The sequence below is a fragment of the Plectropomus leopardus genome, chromosome 14 (assembly GCF_008729295.1).
Source record: "Plectropomus leopardus isolate mb chromosome 14, YSFRI_Pleo_2.0, whole genome shotgun sequence".
Taxonomy (NCBI): Eukaryota; Metazoa; Chordata; class Actinopteri; order Perciformes; family Serranidae; genus Plectropomus; species Plectropomus leopardus.
The window spans coordinates 1,093,787-1,111,347 of NC_056476.1; the positions used below are offsets into that span (position 1 = coordinate 1,093,787).

The 17,561-nt window shown below is 41.6% G+C and overlaps 1 protein-coding gene across 1 annotated transcript in view; it reads right to left on the reverse strand.

Annotated features, from left to right (window-relative positions):
* akap6 (A kinase (PRKA) anchor protein 6) overlaps positions 1-17,561 on the reverse strand; it is a 201,547-nt gene that overhangs the window by 48,666 nt on the left and 135,320 nt on the right. Inside the window, 1 exon segment of the mRNA XM_042501072.1 lies at positions 4,093-4,239. Within this exon segment, the coding sequence (XP_042357006.1) occupies positions 4,093-4,239 (147 nt within the window).

Here is a 17,561-nt window from a genome sequence, read left to right on the forward strand (position 1 = left end):
TTACGACGGTCCTTGAACAAATCACGTGTTATTATACAGATGTGTGAAAAACTCCTTGTCGTTACCAAAATTTTCAGGGTGTATTCAGTTTTCCAAAACTTTTCCAGGCCTGGACATTGCTATTTGTAAATTCCATCACTTTTCCATGTTTTCATGACTGTGTGAAGCCTGTTTATATCGTCACACAGTTTGACCTTGAACAACTGCGAAAAACGACAAGCTGCTGCCAAAATCCACAACAGAACAGATTAAAGTTAATTTACAGTCGCTTTATTTTCTCCGTCGTTCGGCGCTTGTGTGTGTGTGTGTGTGTGTGTGTGTGTGTGTGTGTCTGCGCGTCATAAATTCTTCATAAGGCCAGGACAGTTCAGAGGCGAGGCACAGGACATCAATTCCAGTTAATTCCCAATTTGTGTCAGAGCAGCAGATGCCGACGCCAGCACTGATAGGCCCGTTAATATGCTACTCAGACGCCATGTTGGAAGGGGGAGGGAGCAGAGGATGGAGGGAAGGAGGGAAGGCGAAGACGGATAAAAAGAGACAAACAGAAGTGAGACCTCTGTTGATGTATAGGGAAAATTTTGGCAAGAAAAAATTACCTTAAAAAGTTGCATTAGAAAGAGATGAATTGAAACGAAATGGAAAAATGAATGAAGGTAAACAGAAAAAGAGGAGGGAGGATTGATAAAAGTGAGTGGGGGAGGAAGAAATGTGGAGGAAGGAGGGAGAAGGAGTGACAGACGGTGATGGAGAGGTCTGTGGAGGTAAAGAGAGAGTGGGAGGAGACGAGTGTGAGAGGGAGAAAGTGAGGCTGCAACAAACAATCATTTTCATCACCGTTATTTTCATGATTGATTATTTTCTCTAGAAAACGTCCGAAAATAGTGAAAAATGCCCGTTAACGTTTCCCACAGTCTAAAGTGATCTTTTTGGATAGTTTGTTTTATTTCACCAACAGGCCAAAACTCAAAGATACTTTACTCAAAGATACTTTACTGTCGGATATGGCAAAAAGAGAAAGATAAAACCCAAACGTTTGAGATGTAGAAAGGTAAGAGTTATGAGGCGTGAGAAGGAGGTGATGGTGGAGAGGAAGGAGTTAAAATCATGCTAAAGAAACGTTAGCCGCTCAGTGTTAAATTTGGGGAAGTTCGCCTGAGAGAGGTTTGACAAAAAGCTCATCCCCTCACCAAAATAAAATGTTTTTTTGCAGACCTCAGGGGATGTGCGCGGCACAAACCTGTGCAGACCGCAGAGACGTATTTGTTGGTGCAGACTTTGCCAAAAACGCAAATAAACAAGCTGAAAAAATATGCCTTTGTTTTTCTTTTAGTCTTTAAAAAATTTGGGCAATTTGCTTTTCTTCATAAATTTTCAGGGATTTTTAAGGGAAAACTTATTTTTTAAGGGATAAAGATCCAAAACACTGAAATCCAATATACACATTAATTCAGCAGTAATTTTAATTAAAGAAAAAAAACAACAAAAAGTTTTGAAGCAACATACGTACTTTTACTTCTCTATATAGTACCTTTACTTCAGTAAGGTTTGAATGCAGTGCTTTCACTTGTGGTGTCCACATACTTTTGGCCATAGAGCACATATGGAGGATGAAAGAAAAGACGGAGGAAGAGCGAGATTAAAAGTGTCTGCTTCACCGGCGTCTCTTTCTGTCACTACCCAGAATTCCTCTGTTCCCTGATGACACACAGAAACTTTGGTGTGTGTGTGTGTGTGTGTGTGTGTGTGTGTGGCAGCATTGTGAGTCTCTCTGTCAGTAATAGAAGTTTAATCACAGTCTGGTTACTGTGGCGGAGAGAGAGAGAGACTCATCTGTTGCTGTTGTTTAATTTCTAAAATGGAATCTGTTTCGGAGGTTGATACATATGTTAATGCACACACACACACACGCACACACACACACACACCCCACACACACACACACAAACACACACACACACACACACACACACACACACACACACCCCCAATAACTCTGGATTGTTGTGAGACGATAACGTGTGTGTGTGTGTGTGTGTGTGTGTGTGTTCGTCATTAGGGACTACAAAGAGACCACACACACACACACACACACACACACACACACACACGCACACACACGCACACACACACACACAGATGGCTGTGTGTGTGTGTGAACTCGGTGCGTCGACGCGCCCGCTCGGTCGACAGGAGACGGTTTGTTTCTTCAGAGGAACAAAGTCACATCGTCACATTTGAGCCTCCTGACGAGCCGCCGCCAGCTGTCACCGCCGCCGCAGACCTGGAATCAATCAACACGTCCGGGCGGAGACAAACAAACTGCTGCCGACGTGCCCACCAGCAAGGCACACAGGCTTTGGAACAACCCGAATATTAGCCATGGGACTTGTTTTAGGTGTTTTGACTCTGGCAGTAAAAGTTAATTTTCTCATAAACTCGGAGGTTCAATTATCAGTACAAACTATAAATAACTGTTAGAAAACTACAGCGTTTTAGGTTAATTTCCGTGAGAAACATCCGAGTACGGATCTTAAAATGAAACACGTGTAACTGATATTAATGTCGAGCTGAAGCTGAAAGGAACACACGAAGAAACTGTCAGATTCTCAATCAGTTTTGGACGAATTTTAATCTTTTGTCATCATGTTTACTCGATAATTGTCAGAATTTACTACGGCTCTGATTCGCTGCCCTGTCGTCTCCATAACAACAGAGGCTGGGGCTTATGGGTAATGTAGTATTTAGAGTAGTGTTGGTCATTATCAACAGTTAAACTGCTAGTATTTGAGTTGTATTTACTTGTATGTTTTTGCATATTTATGTATTTGTGTACTTCATGTGTTTGTCATGTTTTAAGGGCTATTGAAAGTACCAAATTTGTAATAAAGTAAAAAAAGTAGTAGTAAAATTGCACTCTCTGTCTGTCCGTCTGTCTCTTTCTCTGTCTCTCTCTTTGTCTCTCTCTGTCTGTCTGTCCCTCTCTCTGTCCCTCTGTCTGTCTCTCTCTGTCTGTCCCTCTCTCTGTCTCTCTCTCTCTCTCTCTCTCTGTCCCTCTCTCTGCCTGTCTCTCTCTGTCTGTCCCTCTCTCTGTCTGTCCCTCTCTCTGTCTGTCCCTCTCTCTGTCTCTCTCTTACAGCCTGAACTTTGAGAGTTTTTCTCCAATGACGGTGACGTGACTGAGGAGGTGTTCAGTCATCACTCCTCACTGCAGAGACGCTCTGAACAGATTGGAAAATGAACAGCTGTGTGTGTGTGTGTGTGTGTGTCTCATGCGTCATGGAGCACACGGTCCATCTCAACCTGTGCAGACGCTTCTCTGCGTCTCTATTTCCTGATGCGTTTGTTCTGTGAAGTAAACTTTTTCTACAAGGACAGGAGAGTCATTTTTCCGTGCGGAGTATTCGTTCCTGTCTGAGGAGAACGCTCAAACTCCCAGCAGCCTCTGTCATTAGGCCTTTGCATTTCCTGTTACGGCAGCTGGCTAAATTGTTAGCCTCTGTGGCTTTTAGATGCCGACTGTAACGTCTGCGTTGCCGTGCAGCAGTGCTCTTATGACACGAACACCAACCGTATCACATAGATGACTTCCCATGTCATAACCGCAAGGTCACGAGCTGCAAAAGACTCCGTACGGGGCTCTGGGAAAAACGCAAATCTAATCTCTGATTAAGGCTCCAAAATGGCACTAAATGCTGAGACTGTTTTGTCAACCCGAAATATTTTGTTTGAAACATTCTGTCATCCATCCACACAACTTTATTTAATCGTGAAATCTCACACATCGTTCTCTTTTATGCACCTCAGTATAGATTCCAGCACAGAGTTAAAGGCCGTGGTGGCAGCAGGGCTCCTTAATTGAGACGACACTAATTATCTTCTTCATGTTCTAGATTAGATCAGTGCTGATTAGCCTAAAATTACACACACACACACACACACACACACACACACACACACACACACTGTACCAACAGAAATATCAGTCTGATCCTCCAGATATTATCTCTGTGTTTGGCTTCTGTAAATCTTGACTGTGTATCGTGTGTGTGTGTGTGTGTGTGTGTGTGTGTGTGTGTGTGTGTGTTTTACCTCCAGCTGTCTCCATGTGTGTGTCAGGTTGTGTAGTCTGCGGTGGAAGTTCTCGGGCAGTTCGGTGCCGCTCCTCTTCAGAGACTCTGCTCGGCCCAGCAGGCTCGTCTTCCTGCTCTCCATCATCATCAGCTCAGCGTGGCTGCTCTGGAGACACACACAGGACACACTGCGTCACACACACACACAGGACACACCGCATCACTCACTCACTCTCTCACACTCACACACACACACACACACACACACGTGCCTCTGAGCGGGGACACTTTTTTATATTTACAACAACTCCTTTGACAACTACCTACGTCTCTAGACTGATCTAGAGACACTCAAGTTTCGGATGATCATTTCGAATCATCATTTCCCAAAAATCTCATCACCTCGTTGGTTCTTCCACTTGTGATTTCATAATCAGAAGCAAATCAGAACGGTTTCTACAAACACTGATGAACTGAGTAGCACCTTTGTGGTTTTAAGGGCAGCTACATCCTCAAATTCTGCGACACAGCAGACGAGGCTACGCAGGGGCCGATCACACAGACGCACTCCAAAATCACCTCGGCCGTGCGTCCGGAATAACGGCTGTGGGCGCCTACGGAGCGGTGCTGTGTGCACGTACTGTGTGCATGTGGCCAAAGGTGACATTACCAGCAGCGCGACTCCACGCCTTGAGCGGAAAAGTTGAAAATATTTGAACATTTACGCGTGCCAAAAAAAACACCAGAAAAACTGCATTCATTAGCAACTAATTTGCATTCTAAATATTTTAATTTTCTGTGTGAGAAACATGATGGTTCTTGTCTTCTATAACATGTACTTAGTTTTAGTGAATATATTAATTTATATTTATTTTCTCCCGATTTCCACACATTAACATTTGTGTAGTTCTGTTTAAGCAACTCAAAGATCGTCAGATTATGTCCGTAGTTAAGTACTGAAATTTAAACACAGAAACAACTGCACCGGCTTTACACACTTGGAAACATAATTCGGGGAGTAAATATGTTTCCCAAAAATGTATCTGACATATTTTGTAGGCGACACGGTTGAGTTTAGCTTAGTTTGATGTTTTTTCCACCATGATTCTGGGTCTCGGCTGTTTCCTCTGAGCAGGTGTATCGAGTATTTGACTTTCAGGAGACAGATTTTTTTAGCAGAGTATTCCTTTAACGGGTCTTTAAAGAAAAGAACCAAACAAACAAAAAAAAGCAGAGCAGATCTTTTTGTTGTTGTTGTTGTTTGCAGCTCATCTCCTGATGAAATGTTTGAGGTAGGAGTTTTCGGCACATTTCACTCGCTGCTTTTGGACCACTTTAAAGGTAAAAGAGTCGCAGCTCCGCAGACGTGCGGGAATCAAACGCAGCGGAAGCACTTGACGGCAGACTGCAGAGTCCTTTCTGGAGAGATTTTTTAAGAAATGCTCCATTTTGTTCCACCAAGAATTGCTGAATATTTTCTTCCCCTCTGATTTATGCTTGTTTGAGCGCTGTGGGACACTTTCCCATTTATAACGTGTGTTTTTTACATAATTCATTGATATTAATTGGATTTACTGTTCATTATGAACTGATGCATCCTCATTGACTATGTGTAAGAGAAAACCAGTATTTTGTTTTAGTCAGTAGTCACTTTTCTCCCCATAAACTGAATTCTGTCTGTCTCTTTCTGCTCGTCATCTTTGCAGTAACAGCTCAGCGGCTCTGTGATGCGGCACTCATCACTTTTGGTTGACTTCTTTCCTTCGCTTTTCATTCATTTGATCTGTGCTTGTTGCTTAAAGGGATAGTTTGGATATTTTAAGTTGGGTTTCATGGAGTAAATTAATCAATGTCAGTGTGTTACATACAGTAAAGGTCAGTCAGCTCACTCCCACTTTGGAGAAGCAGTTTGGAGTCTGACACTGAAGCCAAGCAATGTACTGCTGTGGACAAACTCAGCAACAAAACATCCTCTAGCTACCTAAAATAAAGTCCCATCTAAAACTGGAAATACTGCCACACAACTGAACGGCTCTGCGCACCAGTCAAATTGCACCAAAAGCAGGCATCACTAACTGACGGACCGCGGTCTGGATCCGGACCAAAGCTTCGTCTTATCTGGACCCGTGGCCAAGTTGTAATGAAATGTAAGAATGAGAACAATATTTTTAAGGATAGTGCTGGGCAATTAACCGAAAAATAATTGGAACCGACATTCAGAACCTATAGAAGGCTTTTATCTTGCCCATGTTGGGTGTTTTGGTTATTTAAAAATTCTTTTTGGGCTCCGTCTCACGCTCTCATGACACCGAGGAAAATCTCATGTCAAAACACAGCGAGGACAGAAGTGTTGAACAATTATGTGTGAAAAAAAATCTTTGACCTTCAGCCACCAGATTCTTATTAGTTCATTTTTGAGTCCAAATGAACATCCCTCTAAGCCATCTTCTTTATTAAGTTTATGACAATGAGACGGATGCAAGGTCACGGCGTCTTTCACCATAATAAGTTCATCTCTGAGTCCATTGAATGTTTTCCCTCAAAGTGTTCTTCAGAAATCGTGTCAATGAGAACAGAGTCACAGACAGACAACTTAAAAAACGTAGTGCCTCCAGCCTTCGCCATCACCGGCGTGGAGGCATAAAAACAGTCATTTTAGTTTGCTGAACACAGGAGCACCTGGTCTGCTTCCATCCGTGAGTTATTTTGTCTAAATGTAGATGTATGAAACACTCGGACTTTAGTTCCTCATATAACCCCACTTTAAAAGACACGAACCATCCATTTAACTTCTATTATCTCCGTCTTCAGTCTGTGCTCATTTTGTCCTGACCTGTGCTCTTTCTTCTCCTCTTTTCACACCTTCCATTCCTTTATTTTTCTTTGTCCCCTCTATCCTTCCTCTCTCTTCTTTCAGATCCTTTTTGCTTCTTCCTCTCCCTCCTTTTTCCTCAACTTATTTCCCATATTGCTCCTCTTTAAAATATTTCATTTCAGTTTTTTACATCTTGTCATCCGTCCCTCCACTGTCCTCTATGTCCTATTTTATCTCGAGTCCCTTCATCTTCTGCCGCTCTTCCTCCTTTTGTCCTTGTCTGTTCACTCGCAGCGCTCCCTCTATTTCTCAGCACTTTATTGTCTTTACTGTAACGCTCCTTCAGCCCTCCTCTTGTGTTTACTCCACGCATCCATCTTTTTCTCCATCACTCTCCATCTATCGCCCCTTTCTTCCCTCTTCTCACTTTGTTAGCGTAACTCTTCTTCGATGCCTCCATCTTTTTTTACTTAATTTCCCTCCTCCTCCTCCTCCTCCTCTTCTCTTTTCTCTTTCTCCTCTTTTCATTTTCTGCATCGATAGCTACTTGATTCTACTTTTCCCTTGTCGTTTATCATTACCGCCCGGCCCCATTTGAATATTTAAATGTCTCTTCTCTGACTGTGTGTGTGTGTGTGTGTGTGTGTGTGTGTGTGTGTGTGTGTGTGTATAAGTAGACGTATGCGTGTGTGTGTGTGTGTTTTTTTTTGCTGCGCTGTCATCAGAGAGGCGGCGGCCATTTTTCAATGTCGCCGATTCTGATGGAGATGCTATCGCTCGGCGCTTCACGGCCATCCATCCCCTTCACTTAGCTAATAGCCACGCCGCGAGAACGAGGGATCGACAGCAAAAAAAAAAGAGAGACGAGTGGAAGGTAAATATGTCGGCGCCGCACTCGTCTAACAGTCAGGAAATTATACGATTTATTCGCTGATGGCAAATATTGATTTAAAAAGGGGAAAGAGAGCAGGCGGGGAGGAGGAGGGAGGGACGTTGTTTTGTTGTTGTTGTTGTTGTTTGTTTGAAGGATGCCACTGATCCAAAGTCAAAGAAAAAGAGGGAGAGAGGGGGAGAAAAGAAGATAGACACGCCGATTAAAATGCATGAGATCCGAACTTTGAGATAAGTGCTGAGAGAGGGATCTTGGAGAAATGGGACGGCAGAGGGGAGGAGGGGGAGGCTGAGAGTGATGGTGTGAGGAGGGGGGAGGAGAAGAGGGGGGGGGGGGATGCATGGGTGGCTAGTTGTGATGTATTCATGCCTCGCGTCAATCTCCATGCAAGGATGAACTGAGATACACAGGCCCGAGGACGGAGGGCATGAGGATTTGCGGGTGCCTCTGTGTGTGTGTGTGTGTGTGTGTGCGTGTGTGTGTGTGTGTGTGTGTGTGTGTGTGTGTGTGTGTGTGTGAAAAAGAGACATACAGTAAGTAAATAGAGAGTGAAGGAGAGAGGACGAGCGGACGTCCACACTAACAAACACTGGAGACGTGACAGGGTGCCGAACACGTCGAGCTCCTTTCAGAAGTCACCCAGCGGTGCGACGAGCGAACGCTGAGAAAGGTTCATAAAAACGTCCACTGATGCAAGAGAGCGACAACCTGCTGACAGCCAATCATATCTTCTTATGGAAGTGAAGCACAGAGGTGATTTCTGACACACTTTACCACCAAACTTTCAACAAAAAGGCTCCCAAATTCTCTCTGAAGCTACCAGGACTTAAATAAGAAAAACATCTCTTAGGACTTTTTATTATGTGGCAGATTCATTCAAGACTTTATGCTTCCACAAACCTGTGGTAAAGACTTATGTTTAGGCACTAAAAGCACTTTAAAAAAGATCATGTTCTGGCTTAAAATATTTGGTTTTGGTACTACAATTCTTTCCTAGAAACAGCGATTTTGTAAAATATAACCGCTTTTCATGCCACTATCTCTGCTGCAAAACAGCGACAGGTTCACACAAACACAAAGTTTGAAGCCTAAAGAGTTGGGTCGCCCGTGAAGGTCTGAGAGTCGAAGCAGGGGGAAGAGAAGGAGCGCAACGATGCTGTAAAGTGTGCTTCATCTGTAAACACAGACATTATTTTTGACATGAAAAAAGATAGTCAGAAACTCAACCATCAGTCAAAGACCCCGCAGTCGACTGAGATAGTTTTAAGTCGAGCGGTTGTTTTCTTGTTGTTGTTTTCTTGTTGTTGTTGCGTTCTGGTTTTTTCGGCTGGTCAGAGCGCTGAACGATGTACGCACTGCGACGTTTTGGTCACAGCAACTTAAAACGATACAGTCTCTGGATTTGGTTTCTATTGTATAATGTAGTGTAATATTAACAATTAACTAAAAATAAAAATACAGGATAACCAGTAACCAAGTTTACATTGTAAAATAATACATAAATTCTAAAATGCAAGATTTTTTTTTTTTTTTTTTTACTGTAACAGGAGCTCATTTTAGAAAAAATGTCGGAGAAAAGGATGTGTTTTAAGATGTCAGATCGCGTCATGTGGACGTTCGTTGAATTTAAGTGTGAGTGTGAGACAGAGCGACGGGGATCAGGTCTCCTGAATCAGTTTCACTTTCTCTAAACCTTTATTTAACTAGGAGATAATCCTCTCCAACTCCTGTTCCTCCTCTGTCTTCTTTGATCACTTTCGGGGCTCACAGGAGAAATGTAAAGACCCCTCTGACCTCTGACCTCTTGTCTCTCTGTGTCTCTTGGATAATCTACCAACTCTCTCTGTTGTCGGAGCCGTTAAAAGTTCGTGTTGATCGGAGCATTTTCAGCGCTAAGATCTTAACGTACTGAAAATCTACTTTACAACAAATGCAAAGCAGCAATAACTGCTGAAAGAGTAAAATAATCTGCTGATATATTATTAGAAACATTCCATAAAACAAAGAAAAAACACTATTTTTCAACACAAATGTGGTGATGATTTAAAGATGCTTGTATCTGCTCATACTATGCATTACTGCAGACTTTAAATATTATTAGAACGCTTTTTAATTCACAAAAAAAAGAAGAAAACCAAAGATCTTCATCATAGTAAACCCTATAAAAGAGGCCACATTTGTCACTATGAATATGGGTTAAGAAACCACAAAAAGAGCTTTCAAAAAACAGAGAGAAAAGCGGGATAAACGCTTGACGAAACAGACGAGTGGGGGAGGAGAGGAGAGAGGAGGGATGGGGGGGAGAAAATCAACAAGCAATCATAAGTTTAATTTGGTCTCCATATTAATGAGCACGGAGCTGAAATGTCAGCAAAAATGCAGTCATACATGAAAAACATTTAATGCATTTTGAACATTAGTTTTTTTTCTCCCCCCTTCTCTCTTCTCGCAGATTCATCTTATCCGCCAAATGAGAGAAGTTTGTCGGAGGCTGCGTAACGGAACGATTTTGTCGTCGCGGCAACTAAAGTTCGGGGGAAGCGATAAGGATGCATCTTCATCCTCCTCCTCATCATCTTTCCTCTCCTCCTGTCTTATTTTTAACGGTTTCTCCGCTTTTTTTCTTTTCTCGTTGTCAGATGACATTTTCCCCTTTTTTCCTTCTTCGTCTTGCTCCTGGTTTTCCTCATTTCCTCTGTTTCCTCCTCGTCTTCTCCATGTTCACTTCCCTCTTCTTTTTTATTGAGCTCACATGGTTGATTCCTCCATATACAGTGATGTTAAGTATCTCCATTTCCTTGTTTCTTTCATAATCAAAACTGCTGCCTCAGGGCCGTAACCAGCATTTTAAAAATACAGAGATAACCCCAACCCCTCAACATTAATCGCCTATCTCCATGGTGATTACAGGATGATTACAATAGCAAGTTGCAGTAAATATATATTGGTAAAGGTAGATTTAAGAAAAGTTTAGGATTAAGAAAAAAAGTAGCATCCTATATTCCTGCATCGATATAAACCATGAAATTGTCAAATATTTCTACACATATTGAGCTGTGAAAAACAAACATCAATCTTTTACTTGATATTTATAAAGATATTTTACAAAGAGCACAATGTAAAAAAAAATGAAGTTGCAAATACTTGTACTTGCTCAAAACTGTGAAAAATTCAGTTCGGCAGGGAAAAATGTATTTATTTATTGTTCAAAATGAGTCAATTTTAAATACTAGAATACTGGAATCAACATATTATATGTAAACCCACAAATGTATATAAAAAATAGCAAGGACATATTCACTGTGTCCATTATACTGCGAGCCTGACTTTACTAAAGACTCCTTCACAGTAACAGGACTGAACCCTGAAAGACGGAGGTTTGAACCATCTCTTAGTTTCTGTGAGTTTAGTTAGTGTACAGTGTACTTTTGGAGATGTTTCGGTCCCCAGATTCAGCTGCTCTCAAGTACAAGTAGCTGCAGACACAGACAAGTTAGCTTGTCTGCTACATTACATGAATGTCACTGTCACATTAAGCATCCCAATGAACCCTGTACAAACTTTCAAAGTCTCAGACGCATTGTTTAATAATCACATTGAACAGCCGAATCTGATTCGACCGACACAATTCTGAGTCGGGTACAGTCCTGATCAAAACTGTGCTGGCAGCTGTGAGTACTACTACTAATACAGCTGCTGCAAGTATGTGAACTAGTATCACTGCAACTCATCAGAATCAGATCACAGGAACATGAGCACATGAGTAATATAGCAAAGTAAAGCAAGAAAGTTACCGACATAAACATACGGGGTTAATTTAAAGACTTAAAGAAAGTTACATACAAGTAAAAACTACTTATGCTGTATAACCTTTTTTACTATTGCGTGCATGTTAAGATGAATAAAAATGCTGCATAATGCTGCATTAACACACAGTAACAATGCAACATCTTTTCATTTCTCTGCTTTCTGTTGCACCTTTACTCCATTTAACTCTTTCTCCTCCACATCCACCTGCCTCTGCTGTTCTCTTCCGAAACAAAGTGTGTGTGTGTCTGTGTGTGTGTGCAGGAGATACACAAAGAGTGGAGAAAACACTGTATGCTCGCTTACATTTGTGTGTATGTGTGTGTGTGTGTGTGTGTGTGTGTGTGTGTGTGTGTGTGTGTGTGTGTCTCAGTGTCTCCGGTCGAGATGGATGTTCCACCGGCTCTGAAAGAGCAGGAAGTGGCTCTCTGACACCCCATTTATACTGCCAGACACTTCAACCTGTGTGTGTGCGTGTGTGTGTGTGTGTGTGTGTGTGACATCACCCTTCTCAAACTGCCTCCAGTTTACAATAATTGCAATAATTACGTCTATATGTTTTGCTTCAGTTTGTTTTTCAAAGACATAATAGTCGACCGCATGTTTGTGTTTCCATTTCTATACGTCTGTGTGACGCTTTTACAAATTATAGCTATTACATTTCACTTTTACCCAACCAATTTCCAATCTCCTCCAACAAATGTTCACTCGTTTTTGTTATAATGACTTATTTTTGACGCACAACTTTTCATTTAGCCCTCATTTATAGATTTTTACAACTTTGCTGTTTATATTTACACTGAATAAATAAAGTAATAACACAAAAAAACACACAAAAAGAATAATGGATATTGAAAACATTTATATTAAGGTTACACATTTCTTTGTGACTATACTTCAAATTTGCTTGTATTTTTAGGATATTTTTTGAGTTTTTCTGCCTCTTCTTGATGGTGTAACACTGAACTACTGTAAACCTTTGACTCGACATTTAAATCAAACTTAATCTCGGCCTTCTGTTTTGCTGAGAGTTTCTGGATGTTTCTCTTTCACCAAATTAAAAACCCCTCTGTTTGGACCAAAAGATGCAAAAAAAAAAAAAAAAAAAGCAAAGAGACTTTCTCTCTTTCCAAACGAGGCAACACAACAAAAGACCCCAGCAACATGTTTTAATTGTCACCATGGAAACCAGATGAATGAGCCCATTTGACTGGCCGGTAAAGACGGCCCGCCATTCAGCCTCGCAGCGAGTCACGTGTGTGTGTGTGTGTGTGTGTGTGTGCGTGTGTAGCTGGGAGGTCATTAGTACAAAGCGAGGAGGGTGAAATTTCTACCAGCCTGTTGAGATAGAGAGACGGAGAGCGAGAAAAGAAGAGAGAGAGGAGAAACAGAGTGCAACATGACAGCCAGTTGAATGAATGCACATACTAATAACCGTCCATTAAAAAAGCAAAAGGAAAAACCAATAAACAATCCCCTCGGCTGTCCGTGGATTTCCTGATTCACCTGAAAACGTCGCTTTAACTGCTGAAAGATGTGCTTCACACTCATTCGATTAAAACTGGGAGAACGAAATTAGGTTAAAAAGTTTTGGTCAAATAAATGATTATGATATGATAATATTAAAATAAAGAAAGGTGGTTTTGGTCATTTCTGGGTCAAATTGCAAGTTCATGTTTACATGAACGATTCTTTTTTTTTTCCTGCGCGGCCCTCAGGACGAACTTTACAGTTTCAGCTCCTCAACAGGTGACGCCCAGTTCAGACCAAACATCTGGGGCCAGATGAGTTAAACTTTCAGACTCCGAGCCATACGCCACTGAGTTTAACAATACTGTACCGTCTTCACACGACAATGACGGTCTGGACTTCCATTCTAATTTTTGTCTTTTAAGGTTTTTTTTTACGGCTGGATATAATTTGTAGCATCTTAAAATCTGAATTAGGGTAGTGATCGTAAGATTCTTGCTACATTTCTAGTCGTGGTAAAACAGGAACAAAAACATGTGTTTTTAAACATGTACTTAAGAGAGGGACAACTTACAGAATGAACCTTTTCATGATTTTAATCCAACATTTTGGTAACTTCATCAGGCTAAACTGATGAAGGTCTAGCTACCAAAACGTAGCATCAAAATCATTATTTTTACAAGTCAGACAGTTTTGGGGAATTTTTTCTGCAAAAAAACATAAAAACAGCAAGAGGGTCAAGACTCTGGAGCTGAACACAACTTACAGAAAAAAAATGTAAAATGATTTTAATGCAACATTTCGTGAGTTGAGTCAAGCTGAGACAGGAAAGTTCACACCGCTTATACTTTTCCCTGCGATGTCCTGAAAATGTTTCGTCTCCATGTGCATCTTTGGTCTGAACTGGGCTTCAAACTCCGACAGCAAACAGCAGCCAAATATTTTTAAATTTGAATTCTTTTTTTACATTGTGTCGCTTAATGAGCAGTGCAGCCTCTGGTACTCTGGCGTTATTCATTTACTTTAAATCTTTATCACAAGACCAAAATTTAACAATATATAAACCACAGAAATGTATAAAGAAAACACACACTGACTTGATTTCACACACTGAAAATATATTGATTATGATCACTATTAAAGTTAGTCATTTTATTTTCATCGGGTAAATGTTGATGGTCCAAAAAAAAGAGAGAGAAAGAGTTAGCGAGAGAGAGAGTGTGAGAGTCGGCAGTGAGGAGGTTGAGTCATACAGGCTGTGAGATGCCACCGCAGGTTGATGCCAGGTGACCTTTGACCCCCTAAGAACCCTGGGAATTCTTTCCTGGCAAGTCAGTGCCCGACGAAACAATACGAGCAGAAGAAGAAGAAAACGGAAAGAAATTCCAGAAAAATTCCACCAGAACTTCAGTTCGGCTCCGATCGCCGGTTTATTCTGTATTCTGGTTCCTGATTGGCCGTTTTCTCTGATCCAATATTCTCGAACGCTAACGAATCTCTTCTCATTATTCTCTTTGTATTAATAATTATAAATGAGCTGACTGCACGTTGCCAAAGGTTTTTTGTGAGTAAAACGAGGCATCGCTCTGTAACATCTTTCTATGAGCACAAATGTTTTTGTAGTTTTTCCTGCAGAAACACTGATGATCATAATGAAAACATGATGAATCAGAGAGTGACGCCTTTTATGCACGTCACATAAAAATCATGAGCTAAAATACTTCAGAGTTCTAAATCAGGACATTTTTTAAGTTTTATTTGGATCACGAAGTTTCTGATAACATCAATCAACAATCATGATTTCATATTTTCTGCTGCTCAAATCACGTTCAGGTTGTAGCTACAGGCAGAGAAAAGAAAAATCTTTGTTTTTTAGAGTCGAGGTTAGTGTTAGTTTAAGGTCAAAGGTCGCTGAATGAATTATGTCAGAGTGTCCTCATGAGTGTCCACGTACAAATGTGTGTGTGTGTGTGTGTGTGTGTGTGCGCGCGTGCGCGCGCGTGTGTGTGTGTACTGCTGACCCCATAGGAAGCTGGATGGATCACACTACTCAGGATCTGAACAGAGAGCGGCTTTATACTGAGAGAGAGAGACAGAGAGACAGAGACAGAGACAGAGAGAGAGAGACAGACAGAGAGAGAGAGACAGACAGGGACAGAGAGAGTGAGACAGAAAGACAGAGACAGAGACAGACAGAGAGACAGAGACAGAGACAGACAGAGAGACAGAGACAGAGACAGAGAGAGAGACAGAGACAGACAGAGAGACAGAGACAGAGACAGAGACAGACAGAGAGACAGAGACAGAGACAGAGACAGAGACAGACAGACAGGGACAGAGACAGAGAGACAGAGAGACAGAGACAGAGACAGAGACAGAGAGACAGAGACAGAGACAGAGACAGAGACAGACAGACAGGGACAGAGACAGAGAGACAGAGACAGAGACAGAGACAGACAGACAGGGACAGAGACAGAGAGACAGAGACAGACAGACAGGGACAGAGAGAGTGAGACAGACAGAGACAGAGACAGAGCATGTGCTGGTATGTACACACATAGACACATTGCTGTGTGTGTTTGTGTTCCTTTGTAATATTGTTCTTTAATTTAGTTCCAGTTGGGCAGATCCAAGTGAAAACAGTTATAAGTGACATTAAATATCAATAAAACTTACTGCATTTATTATTTAATGTTCTCTGTATCCTCCAGAAACAGGTTCTGTTTATTAAAACGACTCGAAATAATAAAAAGTGAACTGAAATTAATAAAAAGACGACAAGAGATCCTCCACTGTTCAGTGTGTCCTCTGAGTTTACTAATCATCTAAATGCTGTGTGTGCCCCCCCCGGCCACCTCACCTTTCCGCCACTGTGTGTGTGTGTGTGTGTGTGTGTGTGTGTGTGCGTGCGTGCCTACGTGCATGTGTGAGTGAGTGTGTGTGTTAACTACTGACTTACAGTCTTACTGAAGTGGGCAGGTGTTGGTCAACAACACAGCCTCTGTCGTTGGCTTCCGCCACTGTGTGTGTGTGTGTGTGTGTGTGTGTGTGTGTGTGTATAAATGGAGTAAATGAGACAAACAAAGTCAGAGGAGGCCGAGTCAGTGCTCTCTTTTTACCTAAACCTCAGAGAGGACCAGCTTTTATTCCTAAATGTCTCATCTGATCTCGCTGCAGTGAGGAGTCTGCCTTCAGATTTGCTCCGTTTTTATTTTAATGTTAACTCGACACTCGATCCTGGTGTCTGTGTGAATTCAGTGTTTGCAACATCTTAAGAGCACAAATAGCGTCTTTACACAGCAGAGACGAGAGCAAAGCTGCGGACAGGAACACTGTCCTTTAAAAAAGCTGCTGGAAACACAGAGAAGAACATTACAAACACACGTGTTTGCTGCCTAAAATCTCGCTGGAAAAACTGCAATGACTCTAAAAAACAAAATGTTTTTGTTGTGTATCAATATTGAGGAGTTGCCTGCAGCTTGGCAGGCGTCCCTCACGGTGTCACGCCATCCACCATCCCGTCCACCCCCTGATGAAATCAGGTCACACACCACGTCAGCTCAGAAACGTAAATGTACGAAAGCTACAAATGTTATGTCGTCTTGGCTGGCAGAAACGTAAAATGCCAACAGTTTCTGCTGGCAGCTTTCAACCAAAGATCAGAGCGACAAAAGATGCTGCAAAACTCTTTAAAAAGCCATCTCATCAAGTGAAAACTATGCCAGCGCAGAGAGAAGAGTTCAACCTGCTTTCAGTGTACCTCAGTTCATGGAAGTCTGACGCATGCTGACAAACTTCAATCACGAAAAATGAAATCTGACTTAAAAATATTTATTTGATTAAACTTAATTTGGTTTGAAACATTTAAATCTTCCTGCTGCACAGACAGATTTAAGGGACTTTGAGGAATCAATGACAAAAATCATTAATTCCTTAATAATAAATAAATTAATAAATCATTAATCATTAAGAATATTGTTAAGATTTAGAAGTTTAAAATGTGATAGAAACAGAGAATAATGTTAAAATTGAGATTATTTCAGCGACAGAATCGATGTTACAGTCGAACTATGAAAGTCAAATGTCACACATCTCACACGCTCACACTCATTACCTGCACATGTAAATCCACCAGGACAATATACGAATATTTAGCGTCTCTATGGGAACTGACAGAGTCCTGTCATCATCAGCACTCTCTCATTTCATCGCTCATTCCTTCCTTTCCTCTTTTCCTCCTCCTCCTCCCTCCAGTCCACCACAATGACAGAAATGTAATAGCATGGCTCTCGGCGTGTGTGTGTGTGTGTGTGTGTGTGTGTGTGTGTGTGTGTGTGTCCAGCAGACCGACCATGTAGCCTAAACGACAGACAATCTTTATTCTAATGAAGAAGGTGCCAAGGTCAAACGGAGAGCAGGGTGATGAATGGAGAACACACACACACACACACACACACACACACACACACACACACACACACACACACACATATTCAATATGGCT